The following is a 23,874-nucleotide window of genomic DNA, read 5'->3' as shown; positions in this document are numbered from 1 at the left end:
TGTTCCGCCGTGTATCATGTAATGTATAATAGAAATGTATGTTCAACTGAAAGAAGAAATTGTTAAGCCAACGTAATACATGGTGTCTTCAGAAACCCGTACTCGAGAAGACTCTTCCCGGATTTGCTAGTGTTGTTGTCGCTTGGACCATAGACATAATAAAGAGATTATCTTTTTATGTCTATGAGATGCCTGTGAGATCTTTATTATGTCTATGGCCTGGACAGCATCTGGGTTGCTTGCTTGCAAATGGTCAGAAAACTATCAGGGTCGGAGCCAATCAGAGTCAGAGTAGAAGTGCGTCTGCGTGGAATATGGGTGGGAAAAGAAATAACGCCCAGAAGACAGACCATGTGATTTACCATGAACCACTCTCTGCATATCATTAATAGTATGACTGTCAGTGAAAGTGAAAGTTAGTAACAGAACCACAGGTAGAGTGGGATCTCGTATACCGATGATGACCTTACCGGTCGCTGTTTATTTAGCTAACATGATTTAATGATCTCCACAGAGCTGTCAGATGGAGCTCGGTTCCCCACTATTGTCTGTCTGCTTTATTATGATCTGTCTACTCGGAGCTACGCGTAACTCCAACGGCGGTAAGTGCAAATAAATTCACCTCACATTACGCGTAAACTTATGTTCAGAACTCCCTTTGAAGAATCTTGAGTTTTACTTTAGGTTATGAGACTTAGGCGAACCTTACTTCTACAGTGAATAATACTTTCAGATTCATTTTTGCACCGTGAGTTTTCAGCATGAGAGCTAAACCTTGAGACGAGCGTCTTCTTTTATTTTTTATTGAACAAACAGTATGCAGAACAGTATGGATCCGTTTGAATCTTGGTAAACTGAGTTTGAAGTGAGAACTGCTTTGTTCACCTGTGTCCACGTGTTACTGATAAATCCAAGCATGTTTCATAGAACAGGTTATGGATTTACAGTAAAACAAAAAGTGAAAAAGAAAACTGTTATGAGTAGAGTTTCCTCAGAAAAAAAAAAAAAAAAAACTTGCAAAATTCCAAGATGATTCATTTTCAATTGTTTTGTAGTTTCAAATAGCAAAGTTTTTTCTTTTGACGTTTGAAACTAACTAATAAAAAAACAATCTGAGATCAGTCAATTTAAATTTCTCTTGTTGCCATCTCTGTATGAATATCTGCATCCATACATTAATTTTGCCACATTATGTTCTTTTCTTTTCTTTTCTTTTCTTTTAGGGAAAATTAACTGCTCATGCACAGATATTCCTCTCAGGAATCTAACTGAACTTCCACCAAAGACCTGCTACAATATTACTCACATCTTTCGTTACAAGTGTTTAGACGGTTATGTGAGGAAGGCGGGAACCTCAGATCTCATCAAGTGCAAACAAATTAACAGTGCTGCACCACAGTGGACAGAGCCCTCACTCCAGTGTATACGTAAGATTTGTTTGTTGTTGGTCTTTATATCACTTCCAACTACTCTATGAGACAAGGGAAATCTGTGAGTGAAGCAGTATACGTCTCCACTCAGTATCCATAGAGCTCAGGACTATCTTCCCCCTCTGTAACATAATCTACAGGCAGAAAAAAAACCCTTTAAGACAGTGTCATAGCTGTCAGAGCAGTGCTGTCACCCAGCAGTGTAAATTGAGAGCACAGATTCATGCAATCTCTCTGAAACTAGTGAGTACTTCAAAGAAAACACAAGCGCTTGTGCCTGTAGAGCTGCAGCACAAGTGATCTGCAGCACAGGAAACCACATGGCATTGCACTCTATATATGCACTCTAATACTGCCAAGAGCCTTTAATAAGCAGCAATGGTCCGTAACATCCACAATCCAAAGGGAAATCTTGGCCTTTGATAGTGGAAGGTCCACTGAATTGAACATGTAAATTGTTCAGATTCTGACAGCAGTATTTCAGATGCTGAAATACTGGTGAAATACTGGTTACAATGCTGGATCCAGTATGAGCAAGCATGCAAGTCTATGAACTGGTCTGATACAATATTATATCTTTGCATTTTGTATTTTTTTTTCTGCACAAGTAGCCAATATACGCAGCAAGTAACTTGTGTAACTCCAAGCATGTCAGCAAACCTATATTTGTGCTTTGTGTATCTGCTGGGTGACAGGACAAATATACCAGATACAAAGTGCCAAAAAAGTGTGACTGTGTAATAAAAATTACTTATTTAATAAGAACCAACGTGTTCTCTTTTGCTCGGTTCATAAACAGAAATGTTATTTTTGCTGAGGGGCTGCTCACCGCAGAGCCTGGCCTAGTTTAGCTCCACCTCTAGGTCCAGAAACAGCCCAGTTTAAGTCCAGCCCCATTCCCTAACCATAACTGGAACTTTTGGATCCAGAGAAGTGGAGCTGGACCACCCATTTGGCTCTAGTCCAGGAAACTGGTCTGCAAGTATCCTGACTGGCTGGAAAGCCCAAACTGCATGTTATCTTCAAAAATTTGATGAGCTTTTGCTCGTCTGGCATAACTTGTTCTGGGAACTTCTTCTTCAGTGTTGTTGTTTTACCTCGGCGTTAACGTCCCCTCTTACCTTGCTGCTCTCTTTAGATCATCTTACAAAGCTCAGCCTCTATTGTTTGTGCTACTTTGCCATGTTGATCTTATCTGGAGAATATCCGAAAACAGTACGTAAATGCAAAGGTTATTCTGCACAAATGTGGCCTATGTAAACTTCTGGGGGTACATTCAGCCATTGACTCAACTTTCCCCAACATCAGTTGTAGTTTATAGCCACGTTTTATGTCCTACACTCACCTAAATAAACATATAATAATGTCCAAAACTATATTAATTAAGATACAGGACTGATAACCTCGGTAATATGTGCCGAAGTTCAAGATTGACTGTGTAATGTGAATTATAATTTGTGTTACATGATTGCTTTTATAAGGCTAACACTGTACAGGGGGTTGCTTATATTATCTATTATATTATCTCAGACAGATGATTAACAATTGTTTTTCAAACAATTTGTTGTCTTTCAGCTGACCCAAAAAGAACCGTAATACAGCTACCAAGAGTGACAGTAACAAGTAAGTGTATCTTTATGTATGAATTTTGGGGGGAATCGTGTTAGCTAGGCCTTTCACTCTTATTACGTTACTGACACACTGTACGATAAATGGACAATGGACCTTGGTCATTTTTACTGACCTCGATATTTCCTTTTGTTTCTACATGTGTTTTTATTTACATAAGAATTTTAGTCAACACAATGTCAGAAAAAAATCAGTGCCTCAGTAGAATGAAGAAAGAAGAAGGGAAAATGGGGGGAAACTATGCTGGGACATGTTTTGCTGTCATTTCTGACTTTACATCAGAGTTTCCCTGTGGGTGGTCCTCCACACACACACACACACACACACACACACACACACACACACACACACACACACACACACACACACACACACACACACACACAGCGACAGAAAACCAGGTGACGATACAAATGACTGCACAGTTCCAGAAAGAAGGATGTAAAAGATAAGCTCTAATTGGACCTAATTTCAAAGCTGAACTCTACAGCTCCAGTGTGGGAACATTTTGGGGTTAAGTCATGGGAAAAATGTCAGCTGAGTTCGAGAACAGTTGCAACAAAAAGTGGCTTGTCAACTTTGCACTCTTTGTTAACAAAGCACCATTGAGAAATTGGAGCAGCGGTATATTGCCTGTTGTTAATGACTCTCTAGCCATCTGTTTAATATTTATTTTAAATACAAATTTTTGTTAGCGCAGCATAAGAGTTCATTTTATTTATTACGTTTGTTTTTTGGTTGTGTGCTTTTATTTATCGTGGATATTTTAATATTTTTTATATTCCAATTCCAAGAAGAATTAACAGTTAATATGTCATGGGTGTGCTTGAATTATAATGTTGTTATATTATCATGATATTGATGGTGTAAAGTGGTCTTGAAATGTATGTTGTATGTTTCAGTTATTCCTGGGACATTATTTCTCCAGACAAAAGTGATTACTGTGATGTTTAGTGTTAACTATGAGGCAGAGAGAAGTATTTTTGTCACATTTACGATGAATGTTGGTCTGATCTTGCAGAGGGTCACACTGATATTCCCCACGACTCCACCATTACCACCGCAGTCAGTGAGTTCTGTATTTGCATGAATTTTGAATACTAATAAAGAAGTACTAACGCTGAAACGAAAAAACAAAACCTAACTGTGTAGCACAGGCGTGTCCAAACTTTTTGCAAAGAGGGCCAGATTTGATAAAATGAAGATGCCCGGGAGCCAATAGTTTCTTGTTATTTTCTTAAACCACAAAAGTTGCATGCAAATACACACTGTTATGAAACAATTTTTATTGTCACAATTATTTTTATTTTTCAAATGGCAATGTAACCAAATATAAGCCACTCAGGCAGATGTGAACAAGTGAATTTTGCTCTTGTCTTTTACAAGATCTTTCAGAAAGTAATAGTCTGTGTTACGTCTATAGTAACAGTAACAGTACACAACATCAAAAGTTATTACTAAATCTTATTCAAGAGTTTAATAAAATAAGTGCCATAAGTGCGTAAGTGTGCTTTTGGCTTTTTACTGTTAATGGTGACAAATGTTACAGATCAAAACACTCTATTTCAGGCTGAGAGAAGTGTGATACTGAGATCTGGATTTCAGTAAAGAGGCCAGGTCTGGTTTGAGGGCAGTGGTTGAAATGCGTAAAATGTCACGTAAGTGGGAGCCACTTAGTCTTGACCTTGTTTAAATTCATGACGGAGAATGTCTGCTCACACAAATATGTGGAATCGAATAAGCTCAGCATTTTCTTAGCCAAACCTGCTTTTATCCGGCTCCTCTGTTACGTTCATGTGGTGATTGGCCCCCGGGCCGGACTTTGGACATGCCTGGTCTAGACTAAACTCTCTCTCACCTTCTCGTTTGTGCGCATGATTATTAGCATTGTAGTAATGGCAGCAGCAGTACTGTAACGATTAAAAGCAGCACTTGCAGCAATGGTATCTGTAGTTGTACCGGTAACTTCAATGTACAAGTAGAAGCAGCGGTAATCGGAGTTAGGGGAAAAGGAGTAGCAAAATTTCACTCAACTAAAACTCCTCTTACTTTTTCTCCTTACGAAACATAACTCATTCAAATGGTCTGTGAGTAAAAGTTACTTTGTTATATTCTTTGTCCCCATATGGGAGGATAACAAAATAATATATAGGATCCATTTAACTATTATCATGTATGTGTGTTCATTTCATCCCTTTGACTGCTCGCAGCCGGAAAAACACAGGTGTAACTAATAATAGTGATGGACTGTTCCACAGAAAACCGAAATGAAATTCAGCTGTTATTCATGTTATTAGTTACACCTGAAACTGAAACTGACATCTGAAACTGGTCTATATTTACTGCTTAAACAAATCATCTAGTCCTGTCGGTCATTTAGCTATTGTGGAACCAGACTCAATGGATGCAATGATTTTATTATACTGACCGCATGCACCTGTGGTATGAATGAGGATAAACATACTCTAACGACAAAGTTGCTCTGATCAATATTTCTTATTCACAATGGCGCAAATGATAGCATAAAACATGGAAGGAGTGACTTACACTGACAAACCAACAGAGAAATACAGTACATACAATCAAAGTTAGCATCTAGCCAGTGAGCATAGTGAAGCATAGGTAAAGAGACAAATATTTCCCTCAGGAATTGGTGGAGACCAAAACAGAGGTAAATTGAGAGTGACTACTAGACCTTAACATAATTTGTAACATGACATTAAACGTAACTCCAACCAAATGCTTATTTAGCTCTGCCAGGCTTCTGTTTGCTGACAGGTTTACATTCTCAACTTCATAAGCTGGTGATAAATCATTGTGTTTTTTAACTAGTTTGTTTTTCTGTCCTCAGCTTGCAAAAACATTTAATGCTACCTTAAAAGAAGTCTATACAAAATAGTACTGTGTTGCATTGATGTGAATAATGTTAGGGTCACCTCATGGCAGACATTTTGGCATGCCACACTCAGAAAAGCACTACTGTAAATATTCATTTTAATAAATGCTGCATTTTAGTCACTGCATTAATAACTGGCACATCTAAATTGAAAATGGAATAAATAGACTATTCTGTTTATTAATTCTTCACTTTATAGTAATAGTAGTGGGAGTAATAAAGGTAGTAATAGTGATATAAGTAGAAGAAGAATAGCAGTTGTTCTGGTGACTGTTGGTGTTTGTAGTTGTGGTTATAGGAGTGGCACTAGTACTGTTAGGTGATGCATTAACAGCAGTTGTATCAGTCATAACAATACTGAAGAAACTAACACAAAACCTTGCATGTTCTTTTATTATTATGTGTCATGCTCATCAATCAGAGAATCATAACCGGTGTCTACAGTGTACTTACAGTACTTCTTTACCACACAGTCATGCGCAAGTAAAGACATCCATTCACCTGGACTCTCCAAATCACAGTATGAATTTGTTTTCTTCAACGGTAGTTTTACAAATAGCAGTAAAGATAGAAGACGCAACAGAGGTAGTGTTTTTAATAAAACTAGTATTTGCTGTGGTACATTTAGTCATGCTCTTTAACAATACAAGAAGAAGTAAATTTCTTTTTTTTTTCATCAGCAGCAGCCTCCACCAGCCTACAGATGACCCAGCATATCAATATCTCAGCTTCAGTTACTGCAGAATCACACAGCACAGAACCAACCTCAAGTGTTCTGTGGGTCCCGTCAGATCACTCACATGGTAAATACCATACGGTTAAACACGCAGCAAGGATTTTCCCAACGGTCCTTCACCATATTGTTGCTGAAAGCTGATCTTTATCCAGTCTGATGATTTCAGTGAAGTGCAACAAGTGAATTGTCCTAAATATAAATGCAGTGGCAAACGGAAAAGTCTTTAGTCACGACTTTAAAAAACTGAGAGTGGTAGCAAACTTTAAGCTTCATAAACCAACCAAAGAATTTTAAAGTCAGTTCTATGACACAGGAAGGTAAAACATTAGGTCTGAGTCCATACAACATAAAGAGTTCTGGGCTATACTGGGCTGACTTTTAATGGTTCTTCGTTGGGTCCAAAGACAGTAATTTCAGATTTATCTTTGTTTAACTGGAAGGAGCATTTTTGCACATTCAGTCACTGATTTGTTAAAGGCACTTGTCGTACAGTGTTTGTATGGGACCAAAGTCACATGGTGTTTTGTTGTTTTTCATAATGTGCATTGTTTGGAGCATGTTGATGTAGAATAAAAGAGCCTCAAGAGTGGAGCCTTGGGGAGCTATTTTTCTTTGTTCAGATGTGTAATTATCAGTTGACACAAAGTAGACCCTGTTCTTCAAATGGGATTCAAACCAGTTTGACACTGTACCAGAAGGTCTCACCCAGTTTTCCAGTTTATCTGGTTATGCTTTGAGGTTGACAGGGTCAATTGCAGCACATTTAATAATATCAAGACTGAAAAATTTCCACTGTCTGTGTTTTAAGTGAATGTGATTGAAGACATTAACAAGAGCAGTCTTGGTGTTGTGGTTCTGACTGGAAAACAGGGCCAATTGCTTAGGGCCAAGATGTTTTTATATTGTTGAAAAACAGTCCTTTTCAGTTACCTTTTCACGTGGGAGGTTTGATACGGGTTTCTAATCATTTGTTAGTGAGGTGTCTGGCTCGTTCTTCAGAGAGTGACTTAATAACTGAGTTTTCAGGGCACGTTGGAAATGGCCTGAGCGGAGAGAACAGTTCATTGTTTGCATGTTTGAGAAAGCCTGCAGGCAGAATGTCAAGACCGCAGGAGGAGGATTTCAGATGTTGCACAAAGTTTTCATAGCTGATAGACAGATGTTCATAGACAAAATGGTATCATCCTAATTTAAAGGTGAATAAAAGGATAACAGACCCCTTGTCTTATTTCAAAACTGATGAACTGAGCTTGTCTAATTTTCTGAATTTTATCAGCGAAGGAGGAAAATTCATTACATGACTTTTAATCTATGAAAGTTCAGGGGCTGCAGACACAGGAAGGTTTGTCTGTCTGTCAGCTGTAGGAAATAAGGCACATGCATCATTATTGTGTCTGGCGATGATGTCAGAGAACGATGATGATTTGAGAGCCGACATAAAGTCTTAACACTCCGATTCTTGACTCTAAGAGAAAAATTAGGTGATTTTTTTTCAAATTTTGACATACTTAAGACCTAATTTGACTCTGAGCAGCTTCATATGAATCAGTCCTGCAGTCACCTAATAAGACCTCGTCCATATTTTGTCTACTGGTCCCACTTTTGCTCCTTTCATTTATATTTGATAATATTTAATACAGATACAAAGAGAGCTGCACATAAATGGAATGAGTTGTTTTAACACATGGGTTCTAAATGCACAGCCAGAACAACACAGAAACCTGGCTGACACTGGAAATATCATAAGGGTTGTGGTTAATTGTAGCTGTATTTGAATTATTGGCCTATAGGAAAATCTTATGCAACCTGCTTTTTTCTCCCTGCTGATGCTGTAGATTTTGTGAGGAGGACAGGAGCAACGGATGGGACAACATCAACCTCAACCACCGCTGAACCTTCAAACAACAGTACAGCTAATCTTCGTGTATTTGGTAAGCCTTGACACTGTCATTGTGCCTAACTGTACCAAATCTCCAACCACAAGACAATTAAGCGCATACAGGGGGAACATTTTGTATTGAGTATTTATCTCTTGTTGGCAGAACTTAACAGCACGACAATACCGGTGATTATCTGTGCTTCACTGGTGATCATCTGTGCTTTCAGTGGTATCAGCTTCTTATTTTATAGAAGGTAAGACAATTTTGCAAAAGCACTTTTTATCCATCAGCGATAATAGTTCTGTGTTGAAAAAGTATCTGTGTGAGTACCCACCCAACATTTTACTGCTTGTATTTTCATTGCTGTTTCTTTTACGCTGTAGGAGGTCAACAAACAGGGTTGTACAGGAGCCAGAAGAACTGATGCCAATGAATCATGTTCAACCTAAACAGTTGTAGAGATTATTCCCTGCGACTTCCTGCCGGGGAGCAGCAGCCATGCTGAAGGTCATTTAATCATGTCAACGCACTGAAGAATGAGGTATTTCCTCCATACAGGACGTCTCTGTTCAACAGCGCTTTTGAAGTACTGTGAGCGTTACTGGAAAACATAAGGGCTGGCATGATGCAACTAGAATTTGAATTCACAACCTTTTTCTGGGCAGATCTTAACACTCCTAAAAATATATCCCTTAAAATATGAATATACGACACATATTAAACTGTTGTCAAAAAAAGTATATATGCAGTATATATATGTATATATATGTTAATGCCAGGCTTCATAATATCCTCTATTTATTTTTTTACTGAGATTGTCTAACTTCACTGCAGAGCTAAGTATTTGTCAAGCTGGTGTTTGATTAGCTGCTACAGAAATAAAATAAGAAATATATGCTGAAGCAACGGGTTAGCAGTAAGCCAGGAACACCAACGTGTTTGCCAGTACTTATGTGTGTCCAGCCCACTGACATACATAAAGATATACAGACAATGGTCCAACTTTGTCTTGTGGAAGGGTTAGTTCACTCACATCAGAGTTTAGCTCATCTGATCAGAGTTTAGCCATGCAGATAGTTAATGTTATCTCTTGAGATCAAATTTTGCCACCACTTCAATTCGGTGGGAGTGAATGGAATTTTGCGTGTGCTGTTAAAAGCACTAAAAAAGAAAAAAAAATTACATATGAAGAGCTAAAAATAAAATTGACTTTTCACACGCCTCATGTAGTTGACAGACCCACACTTTGCTGTTAATTGTTTTCACTGGAAAAGTTTCCGTGGTTGACAGTATCAGTTTTCTGCTTATCACATTCTCTGTGACGTGTTCAGTGGTTGATGGTGTGTTTGCAGCTGATAAGCTTACTGGCCAGCAGGGCCAATGATAACCACCCTGGTGTAAATTACTGGAATAAGTGTAGAAAAATATTTTAAAGGACAAGTTTACAGAATATAAACTGTGCTTTAGCACCTTGGTTGCCAAAAGGTTACAGCACATACATTTCTAAGTCACTTCCTTGTGGGTTGTTACGTCTTACCCTTCGCTCTACCATGTTTTCTATCTGCCTCTTCACCATAGGCAAAAAAAGAATACTAACGAATTAAAGAAGTGATCTCTTCAATAGAACTGCCTATGCTTGTGGTTAGAGCGAACACAATGCACACTCATTAATTACCACACTTCCCCAGACGAAATCTAAATGATTCACTTTGTCTTTGTTGTGGATACTGTCGCACACTGAGCATAAAAAAAAAAAATCCTCTTCTTCTCATCAGTTTTCCCATAATGTAAAATGTATACCTTGATCACAAGTCAAGAGTTTTAACAACTAACTGTATGCAGAATATACTACTGTATTATACCTGTATTGTTTTAAAGTTTGTCTGTATAACTATATTACTGAACTCTTTTGCCAAGACACCTGATAGTTGTGAACAAATGCATGCTTTTTAAAAATTCGGTTGTTTTTCATCAATTCTTTGCACTTACTAATGAACTTTACTCTCCATTTTTATAGTTTTATAATGGCCAGTGTGAAAAATACCTCATCAAAGACCATGATGAATGATTCTCAGCTCATGAAACATGTCATGGATCAGAAGAGTTTTTTTTTTTTTTTAAGGGAAATCACTTATTTAATGGCCTTTTTCTTTTGCATTTCTTGTTGCTCTCCTCTGTCAATTTATATAATTAAAAGTACTTGTATTAAAAAAACAAATAGTCACATGTTGCAGTGAAATCAGTGATTTCTATGGTTACATAACATTATCACTTTTTTGTTGGTCATCTCTCCTGGACTGCTCCACATCCTAAATAAACTCGATAATGAAGTACAGAAAAGCTTGCTCAGCAACAAGTCCTGCCAACAAAGTTCCTGTTCTCTTCTGTTCTGCAGACTGATACTTACAGCTGCTCATGTACACCAGTGTAGGCTGACTCCCCACAGAAAAGCATTGCGCTGTTGTGAAAAGTCCCGTTTCACAGTCTTCCTATGAGAGTGATAAGTTACAGCTGTTTGGCAGGGAGAATGTGAACAGAACTCTGTAAACTCCAGTGCAGCCATGAGTAGATTATCTGATTTGCACACAATATGAAGAACTGTTAATGCTGCAACCAAAATTATTTATGACCTGAAAAGAAAGGTTAGTTTTATCTAGTTAGTGTTAGCTTCTAACACTTAGCTAGTGTTAGAAGGTTTGGTTAAAGAAGAAAGACACTCAGAAAATGTGGTTTTGTTGTTTCCTTTCAAGTAAAACGAGACAAGCTGCTCAACAGCACTCCTTCCCACTGTGCTGCTAAATACCTTTCAAAAAGACATCTCAGTAAGTAATTACAACATCCAATTCTCTTTAAAATATCAAAAACATTAAAACAATACAAGCACATTGCAATCATGTGATTTCAATTACAAAAAACAAACAAACACGCTAAAAAACACCTGTGTTTAGTCTGTTTCAGTGTCTCTGGCTGACTGGAGAGCTGACATTCCTCTTTTCCAGCAAGGCACAAAAGAAGAAAGTCTTATTTCAGGTCATTTCAAGACAAGCAGCATTAGAAAACTGGGCCGAGCCTTTGTGGGATTTCGGCCATTGAGAGCACATCATCAGTCATAAGGAAGGCAGTTGGCCCGATGCGAGTCCACACGCACCTCTCACACAACGGGCCTCCAGCAGACACACCATCAGTCTGGACAAGGACAGAAGAGGGGAGGGCTTAACTGTCAGAGCAAGCAAAGTCTTAAACGGTATTACAGACCCCTGATTCTGAGCTGCAAGCGTTCTGTCACCCTGAAAATATGGCACGTCAACAACTGTGCTCCACTATCCACAACTGAAAGACAAAACAGCACTTGGAGGCATTAGAAGATTGATTTATTGTATCTTAGCAGGCGTATGGTATGTTCTTACGTAATTCATCTGTCGTTTGCACATGATGAAGGCCGAACTGGGCGTGATGCAATTGGGACAGTCCGTGATGGTGCACGGGATGGGTTCGCCCATCTTCAGCGAGGAGCTGGGCATCTCCGATTTCAGAAAGCATTCCTGAAAAATGACAGGAAATTGATGATGTGGTGGAGAGAGGAAATGGGGGACAATTCAGTTTTGGCACAGATTTAAAGATAATTTAGTTTATGTCCTTAGTGCACTTATTCATAAAATTTCAAGAAGTGCACCCAGAGGACCACTACTTTAGTGTATTCTTCTGAACTTAAAACAAACAAGACAATCAAAATGCCTATCAGACACGGTTTGTCGGACTGCTTTACAGCACAAAATAGAGAATGTATGAATCATTGCAAGTGCAAGTGTGTAAGTGTGTATACAAGTGTGTATTCCTGTATTAGGGTTGCACTGTGCAGTGAAACCCTAATACAGGAATACACAACAAAAGCTACCCTTTAGCTACCCTACCCATATTTAACAAGCCTAGATATGGTGGGAAAAGAAGGCATGGATGTAATCAACATATTTTTCTAAATGCATAAAACATGAAACAGAAGCCATTCTCAAGAGTAGTTTAAAGATAGGTCTCCCTGGATCATTTCAAACAAACCTTGGCAGCATATTACTCGAAGCCAGATTTAGCCAACTTCACATATTTAGTTTTACAAAGTATATTGAAAAAAAAAACATTCCCACACAGAGTTACATTATCAGTGTCTGCTTAAGTCATGCAAAGATCCTAGTTAAGAAACAAAAACAATCATTAATCAACAGTAATGTTCCACGTCAGTATGAATGAAGTCCATTTTCTTTCCGAGCAGAGCTGCAATGATAAGCTGATTAAGTGACCAGTCCAGTTGCTTTTGTTTTGGCAGGGGCGCATTTTTGCTTTATTTAAATGGACAGCTGGAGACAGACACCAAAGGCTTTGACCCGGGTGAGCTCTTTCCAGTGACAAATTTATCAAGCAACTATTTAGATAGTTTTGATAGTAAGGGCATGATGGTCAAGTGAATTATTTTATTATTACAATTAATATTATTTTTTAGAATTTTCACTTGTCATAGTAGCATAGGCACATGTGTTACTAATAATATTAACAATCTTCCATTAGAGCCCACGCAAACCACAACAGTGGGCAACAACAAGCTATACACGTCAAGGATATATACGTCTTAACACAATGTTGTACGTGGTGAGGAAAAAACCTTGAACCTAAAAAAAAGGTCAACCACATTAGTTAACCACGATGTCACCATCAGTCTGCATGCTCACTGTTTCCTGATAATTCTGAAAAGGCTGGACACCAGATTGGGCCAAGGTTGCATCTCTTGGTTGAGAAATCGTGTTTAACTTACTTCCTGGGGGAAAATGGTGTTATTAGGATCACAGAGCATCACCCCATTAACATTTTCCTTCTCTTTAATTTAATCATTGATCACTACAAATATGCTATGTTTTAAAAGTAGGAAGATGTCACAGTGAGAAAAATCCCCGACCCTACCCAAGAAAAAGGAAGGAAGGAAGGCTCATTAAGTTGACATACCCAAGTCATAAGACCTGATGAAGAAATGCCTCAACCAAACAAAACAAAACAGACAGCTCAGTGATTATTCCAAATGGAGCAGCATGAATGCTGATATGACATAATGAATCCTCCTTTTTTTCCTTCCCCCACCAAGAACTTAACACATGTTAAGTGGAGGAAGTGAAACTGCCAATGACATCATCTACATCATATTGCTGTACACAAGTGAGACATGAAAGTGCAGTCACCCTGTTCGTCATTAACACCACAACATTCTGACAGCAACAAGAGAAGATGGCAAAAAAAAATAAATAAATAAAAGAAGAGTGATGGAGGTGGTCGTGACTTTCTTACACCAGAAGGCCAAGCTAACTAGTCAGCCTAAGAATTTCTCCATCTTCACCATTAAAACACAATATGAGAATTAACGATAGATCTTTTTCGACGCCACATTCGACATGCTGCTGGCTGGCTGTAACTCATGTTGCGTTATTTAAGTCACCCAAGAGGAGGCTCGTGAAGTAATTCATCCAATCAGCATAGCCATCTCATTGGCTACATAACTCTACCGGTCGGTTCACGTTGTGCGGATCTGTCGGAGTCACTAAAATTATGCGACGTTTGGAAACAGAAGTCAGAGAACATATGGCAATCTCTGCAATTGCCTAAAAAAGCAGACTGTGGACACTTCAAGACTGATCACGATCTAAAATCATCAGACTAAGCTATCCCATCAATACCTACAACAACACCAACATCAACATCATTTGACTGCATATGAGTGACTGCACCAATATTTTAAATAGATTGCAATTTAGATAGTCAGTCAAAGTTGAGATTAAATAGATTAAAAGGGAGCTTGACATGCCCTAAAAACAGTTGCGCCATGTACATGTAACTATACGCTATGCCTGTGCAAGCGGAAAGACCGAATAAAACGAGAGAAAGGCTTTAATATGTTGCGCTAGCTGTTATGGATGTGCAGAGGGCTGCTCCTCCTCCTCCTGCATTCCAGCAATATCCAATACACCAGTGTCTTTAAATATGTGAATATAACTGAACCTGCAGAGGCGTGTCTTACCCCAGCCACTGTGAGGATGCGAAAGATGGTCTCAGTGATGATCAGTGTGGTCTTGGCACGGGTCACCGCCACATACAGCAGGTTCCACTCGTCATCAGGAATGTTAGCTGAGCAGCAGTGAAGAGAAGCGTTCATATATTAACAACTTTTGAGACTGCCTTCAGTTCACTGAAAAATTCTCCTCAGCTCTGCTCTCTAACAACAGAACTGACTAGCAAACAGGAAAGCAACCCCCGAGACAGATGAAGTATCTGTTGTAAAGGATAGCATAAAGGTGTAAACCAAAAAGCTACAATATAAAATGTATACAAAAAGGTTTGAAACACACCGAATGAGAAGTTGGGACTGAGGTTGTGTCTCGAACAGGGAACTTTGGCAAAGTCATCAGTGACCATCACAGTGTTGAACTCCAGGCCTTTAGCCTTGTGGACTGTTCCAACTATGAAGTCTGGAAAAGCAATCAATCAGTAACAAAGGATGACTTTTATTCAATTCAATTCAATTCAGTTCATTCATATAGCGCCAATTCACAACAAAAGTTATCTCATGACACTTAGAGCAAGGTCCAATTAGAGCAGGTCTAGACCAAGCTCTTTAATTAAACTTTGTAATACAGAGAACCCAACATTCCCCCATGAGTAAGCACTTAGTGACAGTGGCGAGAAGGCAGAAACCTCGGAGCAGACCCCAGCTCTGGGTGGGCGGCCATCTGCCTTGACCGGTTGGAAGCTGAGAATTTTTCTGTTTTTGTTGGCACTGTCAGAAAGCTAATAATTCTACTTCATGTTTATCACTGAGGTCATAGTTGGTGTACTAGACTGCATTTTATTGAAAGCTGTTTCTAATATTCTGCCCGTTAACATGTATGTCAGTCTCAATATAATCCAGTCCAGTTCAACGCCACTGCAAACTACAGCTTCAGTAATAAACATGTAACTGACAGTGTCAATAAAAACTGAACATCTTATCTTGGGAAAGGTAGGATTTCTGGAAGAGCTTAAACTGTACAGGTGCTTCCAATGAAGTGGCGGGTGATATTCTGCTTTAGAAAAATCCCAGCATATTTGTAGGTTGTAGATAATGGTATATAGGCAAAGCTACACTGTATCATTTTAGAAGGTGATCTTAATTGTTTGATATTTAAAATGTCATTTTATATGTTTGTCACTTCTGAACAAAAGCCAAATAACTTGCTAAGGCCTTCATTTAAGCAATCAATTTGAGAATATTCCACATACCTGCGTTGTTAAAGTCATTTTCAAAGCAGCTTTCCAGGCGTTTCACAAGTTCAGGGATGCGACTTCTGTATTTTTCAACGATGCAGAGTTTAGCCTCCAGCTCCCTGTCCTCAGTCTGTGTGACGTACATCTTCAGGGCCCAGAAAGGACGTGAATTTGTCTTGGCGAAGGAGCGAATAAGAGGATCCCTGATGACTAAAGGCAGGGCAAATTCAACATAACGTCCAAGGAAAAGTTTGTTTTGTTTTTAAAGGAAATAACTCACAGGATAAAATATGCATGGATTTGTAAGAATCTCACATTTTATTGTTTGGTCTGGCCCACTTTTTGCCTCTCTTGAGTCTTGCATCAGATGCCAGATGTCCAGGATCCTATTCAGGCCGATACTTCCAAGACCCTACAGGAAAAAGGATACCTGTAAGTGTCTGATCAATTTGATTTTTTTTTTTTTTAAAGCTAGTCAATTTTGAACTTAAGTTTGCTAGTGCCTACTATTGTGATTTAATGTTCTTCCCACACTTCCTCATATCTAGGTGGAAATCCACTGGACACTAACAGTAAGCAGCTCTTAAAGGCAGGATGAGACAGTTATTTAATGAAAAGGAAATTCTGCTACACACCACCGACTGAACTTTAAATTTAACAATAGTTCACTCTTATTTTTGTCAGCTGAATATGAATGATACAGCTAGCAGACAGCTCGCCTTGGCTTTGCGTGTGCCTTGTAAGAATATATTACGTGTGTACACTCACTCCGACAAAGTGGACCCGGCATTGCGGGTTGGCGTCGGTGAGCCTCACGGCTTCGCTGAACACACTGAGATTGCATCTTGACAAGATGGCCGTCTTCCCCCGACAATGACTGACACCCGTCTTAATAGCTGCTCTAATATTGTCTGCAGTGTCGTCACACACACCGCCTAGAGAACAGACGTATTACATCATAACATGTATATTTTGCAAGAACTTTCTAAGTAGACAGCATGATAAAAAATGAAACTGCTTGCGGTAGTTCACCTTTTTGCTTTCCTCCCACTAGAATCTTCTCCACATTCTTGCACTCACTGAGGATGGTGGCACCCACATAAGCGATTTCAGCACCGAACCGAAAGCTCTGGACAAAGACATCAGTAGCAGAGTGTATGATTAATACAGCCAGAGGCAAAGGAATACACAGATTTACAATTAAGATAACCAATCACTATTGTCGCCATCATTTTTAGAATATTATGCACAAATAATAGTTGTAATATGTATAATTTAAATGGTTCCAATGAGGTGGAGCAAAATTACTGCAAGAAAGCAGAAAATATAGTCAAATGTGGCCTCCCCCTGCAGAGCTGTAATGAAACATGGAACACTTTTTTATATATTTGTTTGAGTTGGGATGTTCATAATTCATGAAGTGTGAAGACAAATATTTAAATAGAGCAACCTGTACTATTGGATTTGAAAGAACATATGATATAAATCAGAATTCTCTGGATAGGAGTGTTACCTCTGTTTGTGTGTAACTGCGTATACCTGTGTCAGGTAGTAGATGTGGGTGTGGTCCACTGTGTTCAGGGCATTGACAGCTCCTCTGAAGGTGTAGATCTGCTGATGAGGATCTCCAGTCAGGATTTTCCCACAGCGCTGAGACAGGAGTACGTCCATGACAGCTGGGAGGAAGGGAAGGACGGAGGATGCAATCACCATCGCATAGTTAAGCAAAAATAATCACAATTATGCTGGAGGACAGTTACAGTATCATTACCTGGAGTGCAGTCCTGGGCCTCATCGATGAAGATGACATCATACTGGTCAGACAACTGAGGCGGTGGAATTTGGAGCTGCCATAACTTAAGGTAACCTGGGAATGAAAAGTTCACCTGTGCAGCATTGTTTCTAACATTAGAATTACTCATGTTCATTCATTGTTGGTGTACCATCATGAGTCATGTAGTAGGCCTCGTGTTTTCTTTCATTGAGGTCCTTCATTTTGTTCCAGATCGTCTGTGCGTCATGGACAAACAACTAGGAGTTCAAAATAAAAAAAAAAACATTACTTTAAAGGCAACGTTGCAGGCAAATGCTCGTGCTCTATTATTTGCTCACACTAGAAGTATGCAGTGGGTCAATGGTATATATTAACGTGTCCATACCGGTTTTTCACTTTCGTCCGTCTCCTCCCTTTGGCCCTTCCTGGTTACCCGGTAGCTGGGGACATGTCTTTTAGTGATAGTCTGGTCTGTTGAAGCCATGAAGGTGTTGAGAGTTGTGGCTACCACTTTGGCTTTGATGAAGCCACCACGGCCTTCCGGCAGAACAGAGTTGAGGGCAAATGGTTTCAGGTTGAAGGTCAGCTTCTGACGATTCTGGTAGCTGCCACACAAGAGCAACAAGGTTTGTGGTTTTAAAATGAAAAACACTCGATGAACACCTAAAGAAAGAGGAGTTCGGCAGAAATGACTAGCCGAGGTAAAGGTTATTATACTGAAAACATCCTGGATATAATCAGAGATGGTTCATACATTAAAGTGAAGCGCGGCTTGTTCTTTCGGTAGTCAAACCAAGTCAACATGCGTTTAAAGCCTTGTCTGACAGGAGACGTTTCATTTACTTCTAAAGCTTAAGACTCAGGCTCAGATATCACAGTATTGTGAACATTTCACACAAGTTTGATACATATTTTGAATTAATGAATCAAATGTGTATCTCTGTTAACCTTGGTCCCTCCTGTTTCCCTTTAGACCACAAAACTGACATCCATAACATTAATTTAAGATTAGATTAATCTTAATCTTAATATTAAGATTTAAGATTATGTCTGCTTATGTCTGCATTTGAAATGTGATGAATTATTAGCACATGCTCCAAATCTTTCTTAAATTTTCACTTCATATTTTAGGTAGTCACTTTGGATACATTTTTAGATAGAAGAGAGTAGGAGCCAGAACTAGAACTAGAATGGCCCTCAGACAATTCACATTTGGATATGAGTACAGTAAAAATAGTTGTATGATAAGTGTGTATGTATGTTTCCATACATACATTCTCAAAAAGAAAAAGAACATTGTTATGCTATGATAGGGAAAAAACAAACCTGTCTGTGTGGGAGTCATTGTATATCTATAATTGCCCATGGTTTGTCACTACTGAATTTCACTACCGTCTGCTGGATTTTAAAATGTGTGCTGTTCATTCTGTGAAGGTCAAATGTTAATGAGAGTGAAAAAATAATTCCACCCTTTGATTTGCTCCAAAATGCAATGGCGTCGGAGCAGTGAGGGTTCAAACCTGATATGATAAATAATAAAATTACACATACACAAAAAAAACTACAGCTAAATGTTACAAAATATATCATTCAGAATTACTACAAGTCAGAGTAACAGAAATAGAAATAAGTTGGACATACTAAACAAACTCAAAGTCAAGACTTATAGCACTTCTTGTTTGTTTGTTTTTCACCCTTCTATCGTTTACAATGTCCTGATTTCCATGGCAATTAATTAACATGTATGTTTTTTTTAAACATGCTAAAAATTTCCCTCCTCAGTGTGTAGGATGCTGTGCGAAGGACTGGAAAAGGAAAGGAAATGACCCCAAACTTCCTATGAGTTGTCAAACACCCACACCCCCACCTCGAAAACAAGTGAGTATTCAAATTTGTGCATGCATAAAATGAAAAAAGTATAAAGTGAGAGGAATGCAGTAAGCGGAAAATACCGAGTTCATGTTACCTTTTGTTGCTCCACATGTACATTCTGTTGTGGCCTTTATGCTCACTTGCTTCAATAACACTTAAAGTTAAATAACACGCTAAAGTTTCATAATATACCGTCTACAGAGAACACACGGAAGAAAAACCTTTTTTGTCCACAGTCCGTATTTATGAACACGGCTAAGGGCAAACAAAGGCTCTCACCTCCTCCCAATGTCATTGAAGGCCAATGAGTGGACGGTCTTGCAGTCCACATTGCTTGGGAATCGGCGCTGCGCCTCACTGGCCACTGACTTGTTGAAGGCCACATAAAGGAAGCGGAGGTGTGGCCGCCGCTCGGCGTACTTCACCAACGTGGTCGTCTTGCCCGTACCTGTGGCAGATAGCACAAAGCCGTCAGCCATGACACGATAAGCCCCGATCTGAGTGGCAACACTGATTAGAATGAACTTCAACATTAACAGGCTGCCTTCAAGTTTCAAAATGAAACTTTTCATTCACATATTTTATTGCACCATTGAAGAGTGAGTAGAGTTTAAAGGAAAACAACAAAATGTTATGACAAAAACACTGTCTCACATTGTGTTACTTAACGTACTCAACTTTAGAGGCGAACTGCAACAAAAAGCTGGAGAACAGATGATAATGTACCCCCCCCCAAAAAAAGTCTTGAAAATAATTATCTAGCAAAAGAATGTCCCCTAGTGGTGATTCAGAAACATTACATTTAAACTAGTGTCACCTTTACAAACATCCACAGCATGTGGCAGAGCGCTACAGTTCAACAGCTAAAACAGCATTTTTATGCTCCAGAGTAAATGCTGTGACTGTGTTCCAAACTAAGAAAAATGATTTTGCTATGTTGCTGTACGCACTGATAGCTGCCACTGTACCTGCAAAAGCCACGATCTTGACCACATGGTCGTGCTGGATGTCGTGGCCGAGGATCTGCTGCTGTTCACGTGTGAGATGGATCTGAGGCCGTCTGGCAGAAACACATGCACATACACGCACACATGGAAGTCGACGTACGCAGTCTGCAGTCCTTGATCTCTTTTGCCAAACAGACCCTTAGGTGGATCTGATCTTATGAAGAAATTAAGGATAATAATGTGATAATAATAACCCTTACCTGCTCTGACCGGAGTGCACAGAAAAGGGGCCGTTCTCCATCAAGTGAAGTACGTAGTAGATGTTGTAATGCAACCTGGAGAAGCCAAAGAGAATAAATTATAGGGTGGGAGGCTGATGATGATTATGTTGACATGTGAAGCTCTTACCTGTTACTAATCTGGATATTGCTCCTCTTTAAGGCGAGCGACATCATGGCCATGTAGCTGAGGTACTCCGTGATGGCGGTGTCTGACATGCAGCTGGTGAGCAGAGACACCAAGGCCTGCACGTCACCAACGCTCTCACTGAGGATCAGTATGACAGCCATGGCCGCGTACGGGTTAGGACCCTGCAGAAATGAATTATGTGTAAACTTTAAATTCCATAATGTAAACCCATTTTCTTTGTGTGTATCAGTCATACCTCTAGGCCAAGGCTAAAGCTCGTCTGAATGTCAGGAATACGTAATCTGATGGAGGCCTCAGCCTGAGGAAAAAGGCGATGTTTCTTAACACACTCCAGAACGTCCTCCGGCCTCACCCGCTCTCCCACCTTATACTGGGCCATTAAGCTGACAAGAACACACAGACAAAATGATTTAAGAATCTATGCACACCAGCTTCCTGTACTTTTATTACTGGTCATTTTATATAATCGTCATCCAAACAGAGTTCTGATCAAAGTGCCTCATAATCAGAAAAAGGCTTCAAATTACAAATGAAATAATCAAGTTGGCATGACTTTGCACTTGATCTAAATACAAAGCACAGAAAATACGGAAATAATTAATCAATACAAAAAAAATAATTATCACAATCACATTTTTTTGACAAACCACCCAGCCTTATTTACACACTTTAGAAACTGTGGAGTACAAGAGCTTTTGGTAAACATTAATCCATTCAACAGAATATAAATTAGTCCTCATATTTTAAAAAATAAAGTTATTACAAACAAATTTAAAGTACATGGATGCTTTGTTTATTGTAGGAATTGGGACGGCTCTCTACACATTGATGTGCCTGAAAAATCAAGTTGTCAGTCTAAACATTTATATTAATTGCCAGACTTACACAACAAGGTGTCGTACGCTATGCTCTGAGGATGTTGGACTTGTTATGCGACTGTTCTTCAGGAGGCAGCAGATCTCCAGCTCTGTAGCCTTCTCCTTCATCATGTAGCGGTAGTATTGTTTTTTGCAGGGGACAAACTGCATAATGGAAAAAAAAACAACAACACAACAACTATTGCAATGTGCTGAGTTTGAGAAGGATAATTAGAACAACGTTCAAACAAAAGAAAAGGATGACATACTCGCTGAAAACACTCTCAAACTTGTATTTTTTCCCCACATAAAACCCTGTTGCTTTTGTAAGATTACCTCCACTTTAACTCTACTCATTAACTTAACTTTAACATCAGCTGCCAATATATAACTTAATATAACGCTGCGGTTTACTTAACCTTGGGGTCTAGAACGATGTTCCTCCAGCGATGGCAGACAAGACTGACACTGCGGTAGAGGTCCTGTGCTGGGACCTGGCACAGTACTTGACTCAGCAGCTCTTCGGGAAGGTCATCTATGCAGCCCTGAGGCAGCAGCAGGTCCTTGCCGCTACCTAGGAGTCCATAGTGGACATCAGGGAGGGCCTCCACTTCCTCATGCTCGCTGTTACTGTCGCACTGGTCAAATTCATAATCATCCCCAAACATCTCAGCTGTCATCCCCTCCAAATAATCAGCCTCTGGCACCATTGTGGCTGTTAGCAGGCTAACATCATCAACCTCCTCCTCTGCTGGTTCAGGTTCTGGCACCAGTACAGCAGATAACAGGCTGACATCATCATCATCATCATCATCATCATCCTCCTCCTCCTCTTCTTTCACAGGCTTTGGCTCTTCTTTGGAATAAAGCTGTCTACTGAGTCCATTTGTGCATGTGGAGGAGCAGGGCTGGAAAGACTGGCGCGGACTGGATCTGATGACTCCTGTCACGGAGAAGAAGTCGTTGATGCCCTTCTGTTGCCCAGAGGGACTTCCTGATGCAGACGCTGGTAGTATAGGGAGTGAGAGAGGTAAGATTCAGAGTCTGACATTAATTTTAATGACTTCTACCAAAGGCTGATCAGCAAACATGGGCCAGCTCAGACTTGTATGAGACAGAATAATAACTATGTATTTGCATGCACAGATGATGGCCTGTCTGTTTTCATTTGTCAAAGAGTTTGTAGCAGATTTAAAGCAAATTACCACACTTCCGTCGCTTGGTGGGTGTCCTTGGGTAAAGCCCTCGGTTGGGGTCGTGGCTGTCCTGCGTGCGGCTGACGGTGAGGGGCTGGTTGAGTGTATTTCGTCTCAGTTCATCACACTCTGCCGCATTCAGGTGCCTCCTTTTGACCTTCCCTAGAAAACCACACATTTATTCATGTCAGCACAACACAAACAACTGTACTGTAACTGTCCTTTAGTTTTCCTACATATATTTACATGTACACTTATTCAGGTGCCAAGTCAACAACGAACCTACTGAGTGTGATATTCGCTTAGTCAGTTGACTTTATTACGATTTCTTTTTAGGAATGTAGCAGTTAACAGTTTGTGATTTTAGCCTTCTTCTCTCGCTGCAAACCTGGTGTCTTTTACTACAGGCCTTATTGACAGTGAACTTACCCTTAACAGCCACCTCCATCTTCGTGACCGGCGCATAAGGGTTTTAGTAACAAAGTTACATTGAGTCAACTTGACGTTAAGAATGGAGATTATGTTTTACTGAAGCCAAGATAAGCTTATCAGGGCAGAAAGGCCACTGTCTTAACTTGCACATAAATACAAGATCGATCAGCCATAGATAGGGCTAACGTAAACATTAGTAAACAACGACTGTTGCATACTTTTCCCGTAAGTTCCCATCCATCAACTTGTTCAAAAACTTAAATGTGCCACTACCGTTAATGTCAACCAACTAACTAGCATTAATACTGAGTTTCTGTTGTGCTTTCCATAGAGAAAACTATGAACCATTCTTTCCAAATAGCTAGCAATGGGTGAATTAATGTTGTCACCACGTGATTGGTCAGCTCTTCTTCTTCCTTGAAACTGTTGGCGGTTGGCAAACTAACTTAGGGGTGCGTTACTGCCGCCAACTGAACTAGAGCGCGTAGCAATGTATTTTACATATTTTTAAAACAATACTT

At 39.5% G+C, this 23,874-nt stretch overlaps 2 protein-coding genes across 9 annotated transcripts; one reads left to right on the top strand and one right to left on the bottom strand.

The window, feature by feature from the left end:
* The first annotated feature begins 350 nt into the window (after positions 1 to 350).
* il15ra (interleukin 15 receptor subunit alpha) lies at positions 351 to 11,387 on the top strand. 7 transcript variants are annotated; one of them, XM_046378592.1, is made up of 9 exons: positions 351 to 434; positions 515 to 602; positions 1,224 to 1,427; positions 3,006 to 3,053; positions 4,081 to 4,128; positions 6,636 to 6,758; positions 8,527 to 8,622; positions 8,734 to 8,824; positions 8,955 to 10,357. In XM_046378592.1, exons 2-9 carry the CDS (start codon positions 524 to 526, stop codon positions 9,028 to 9,030), a joined length of 765 nt encoding a protein of 254 aa, XP_046234548.1. In that variant the 5' UTR covers positions 351 to 434; positions 515 to 523; the 3' UTR covers positions 9,031 to 10,357. The 7 variants fall into 7 exon arrangements, 5 of the variants coding, with proteins under 5 accessions (XP_046234548.1, XP_046234550.1, XP_046234552.1 ...); XR_006842152.1 differs by adding an exon at positions 11,322 to 11,387 and having other exon boundaries at positions 376 to 602; positions 8,955 to 9,112; XR_006842151.1 differs by adding an exon at positions 10,589 to 11,154 and having other exon boundaries at positions 376 to 602; positions 8,955 to 9,112.
* On the bottom strand, positions 11,297 to 23,749 carry fbxo18 (F-box DNA helicase 1). Of its 2 annotated transcripts, XM_046378590.1 has the most exons (22): positions 23,572 to 23,749; positions 23,351 to 23,369; positions 22,931 to 23,083; positions 22,145 to 22,731; positions 21,754 to 21,890; positions 21,104 to 21,251; positions 20,848 to 21,029; positions 20,700 to 20,774; positions 20,461 to 20,552; positions 19,772 to 19,940; positions 18,006 to 18,225; positions 17,790 to 17,877; positions 17,618 to 17,713; positions 17,386 to 17,522; positions 16,879 to 16,975; positions 16,615 to 16,781; positions 16,162 to 16,258; positions 15,862 to 16,056; positions 14,952 to 15,071; positions 14,624 to 14,730; positions 11,979 to 12,113; positions 11,297 to 11,757 (listed from the first exon to the last, which is right to left on the bottom strand). In XM_046378590.1, the coding sequence occupies exons 2-22, from the start codon at positions 23,367 to 23,369 to the stop codon at positions 11,623 to 11,625; spliced, it is 3,156 nt and encodes a 1,051-aa protein (XP_046234546.1). In that variant the 5' UTR covers positions 23,572 to 23,749; the 3' UTR covers positions 11,297 to 11,622. The 2 variants fall into 2 exon arrangements, with proteins under 2 accessions (XP_046234546.1, XP_046234545.1); XM_046378589.1 differs by having other exon boundaries at positions 23,351 to 23,749.
* Between the last annotated feature and the right edge of the window lie 125 nt (positions 23,750 to 23,874).

The sequence above is a fragment of the Scatophagus argus genome, chromosome 22 (genome assembly GCF_020382885.2).
Source record: "Scatophagus argus isolate fScaArg1 chromosome 22, fScaArg1.pri, whole genome shotgun sequence".
NCBI classification, from domain to species: Eukaryota; Metazoa; Chordata; class Actinopteri; family Scatophagidae; genus Scatophagus; species Scatophagus argus.
This window is presented reverse-complemented; position numbering and strand designations above follow the sequence as displayed.

Coding starts and splice junctions, on each gene's coding strand:
- fbxo18 (XM_046378589.1), bottom strand. Junction 19,941..20,460: donor CAAGATCGTGGCTTTTGCAG/GTACAGTGGCAG, acceptor TATCTGCCACAG/GTACGGGCAAGACGACCACG. Junction 16,259..16,614: donor GCCGGGTCCACTTTGTCGGA/GTGAGTGTACAC, acceptor TTTTTCCTGTAG/GGTCTTGGAAGTATCGGCCT.
- il15ra (XM_046378592.1), top strand. CDS start 524: ATGGAGCTCGGTTCCCCACTATTGTCTGTCTGCTTTATTATGATCTGT. Junction 603..1,223: donor TACGCGTAACTCCAACGGCG/GTAAGTGCAAAT, acceptor CTTTTCTTTTAG/GGAAAATTAACTGCTCATGC. Junction 6,759..8,526: donor CCCGTCAGATCACTCACATG/GTAAATACCATA, acceptor CTGATGCTGTAG/ATTTTGTGAGGAGGACAGGA.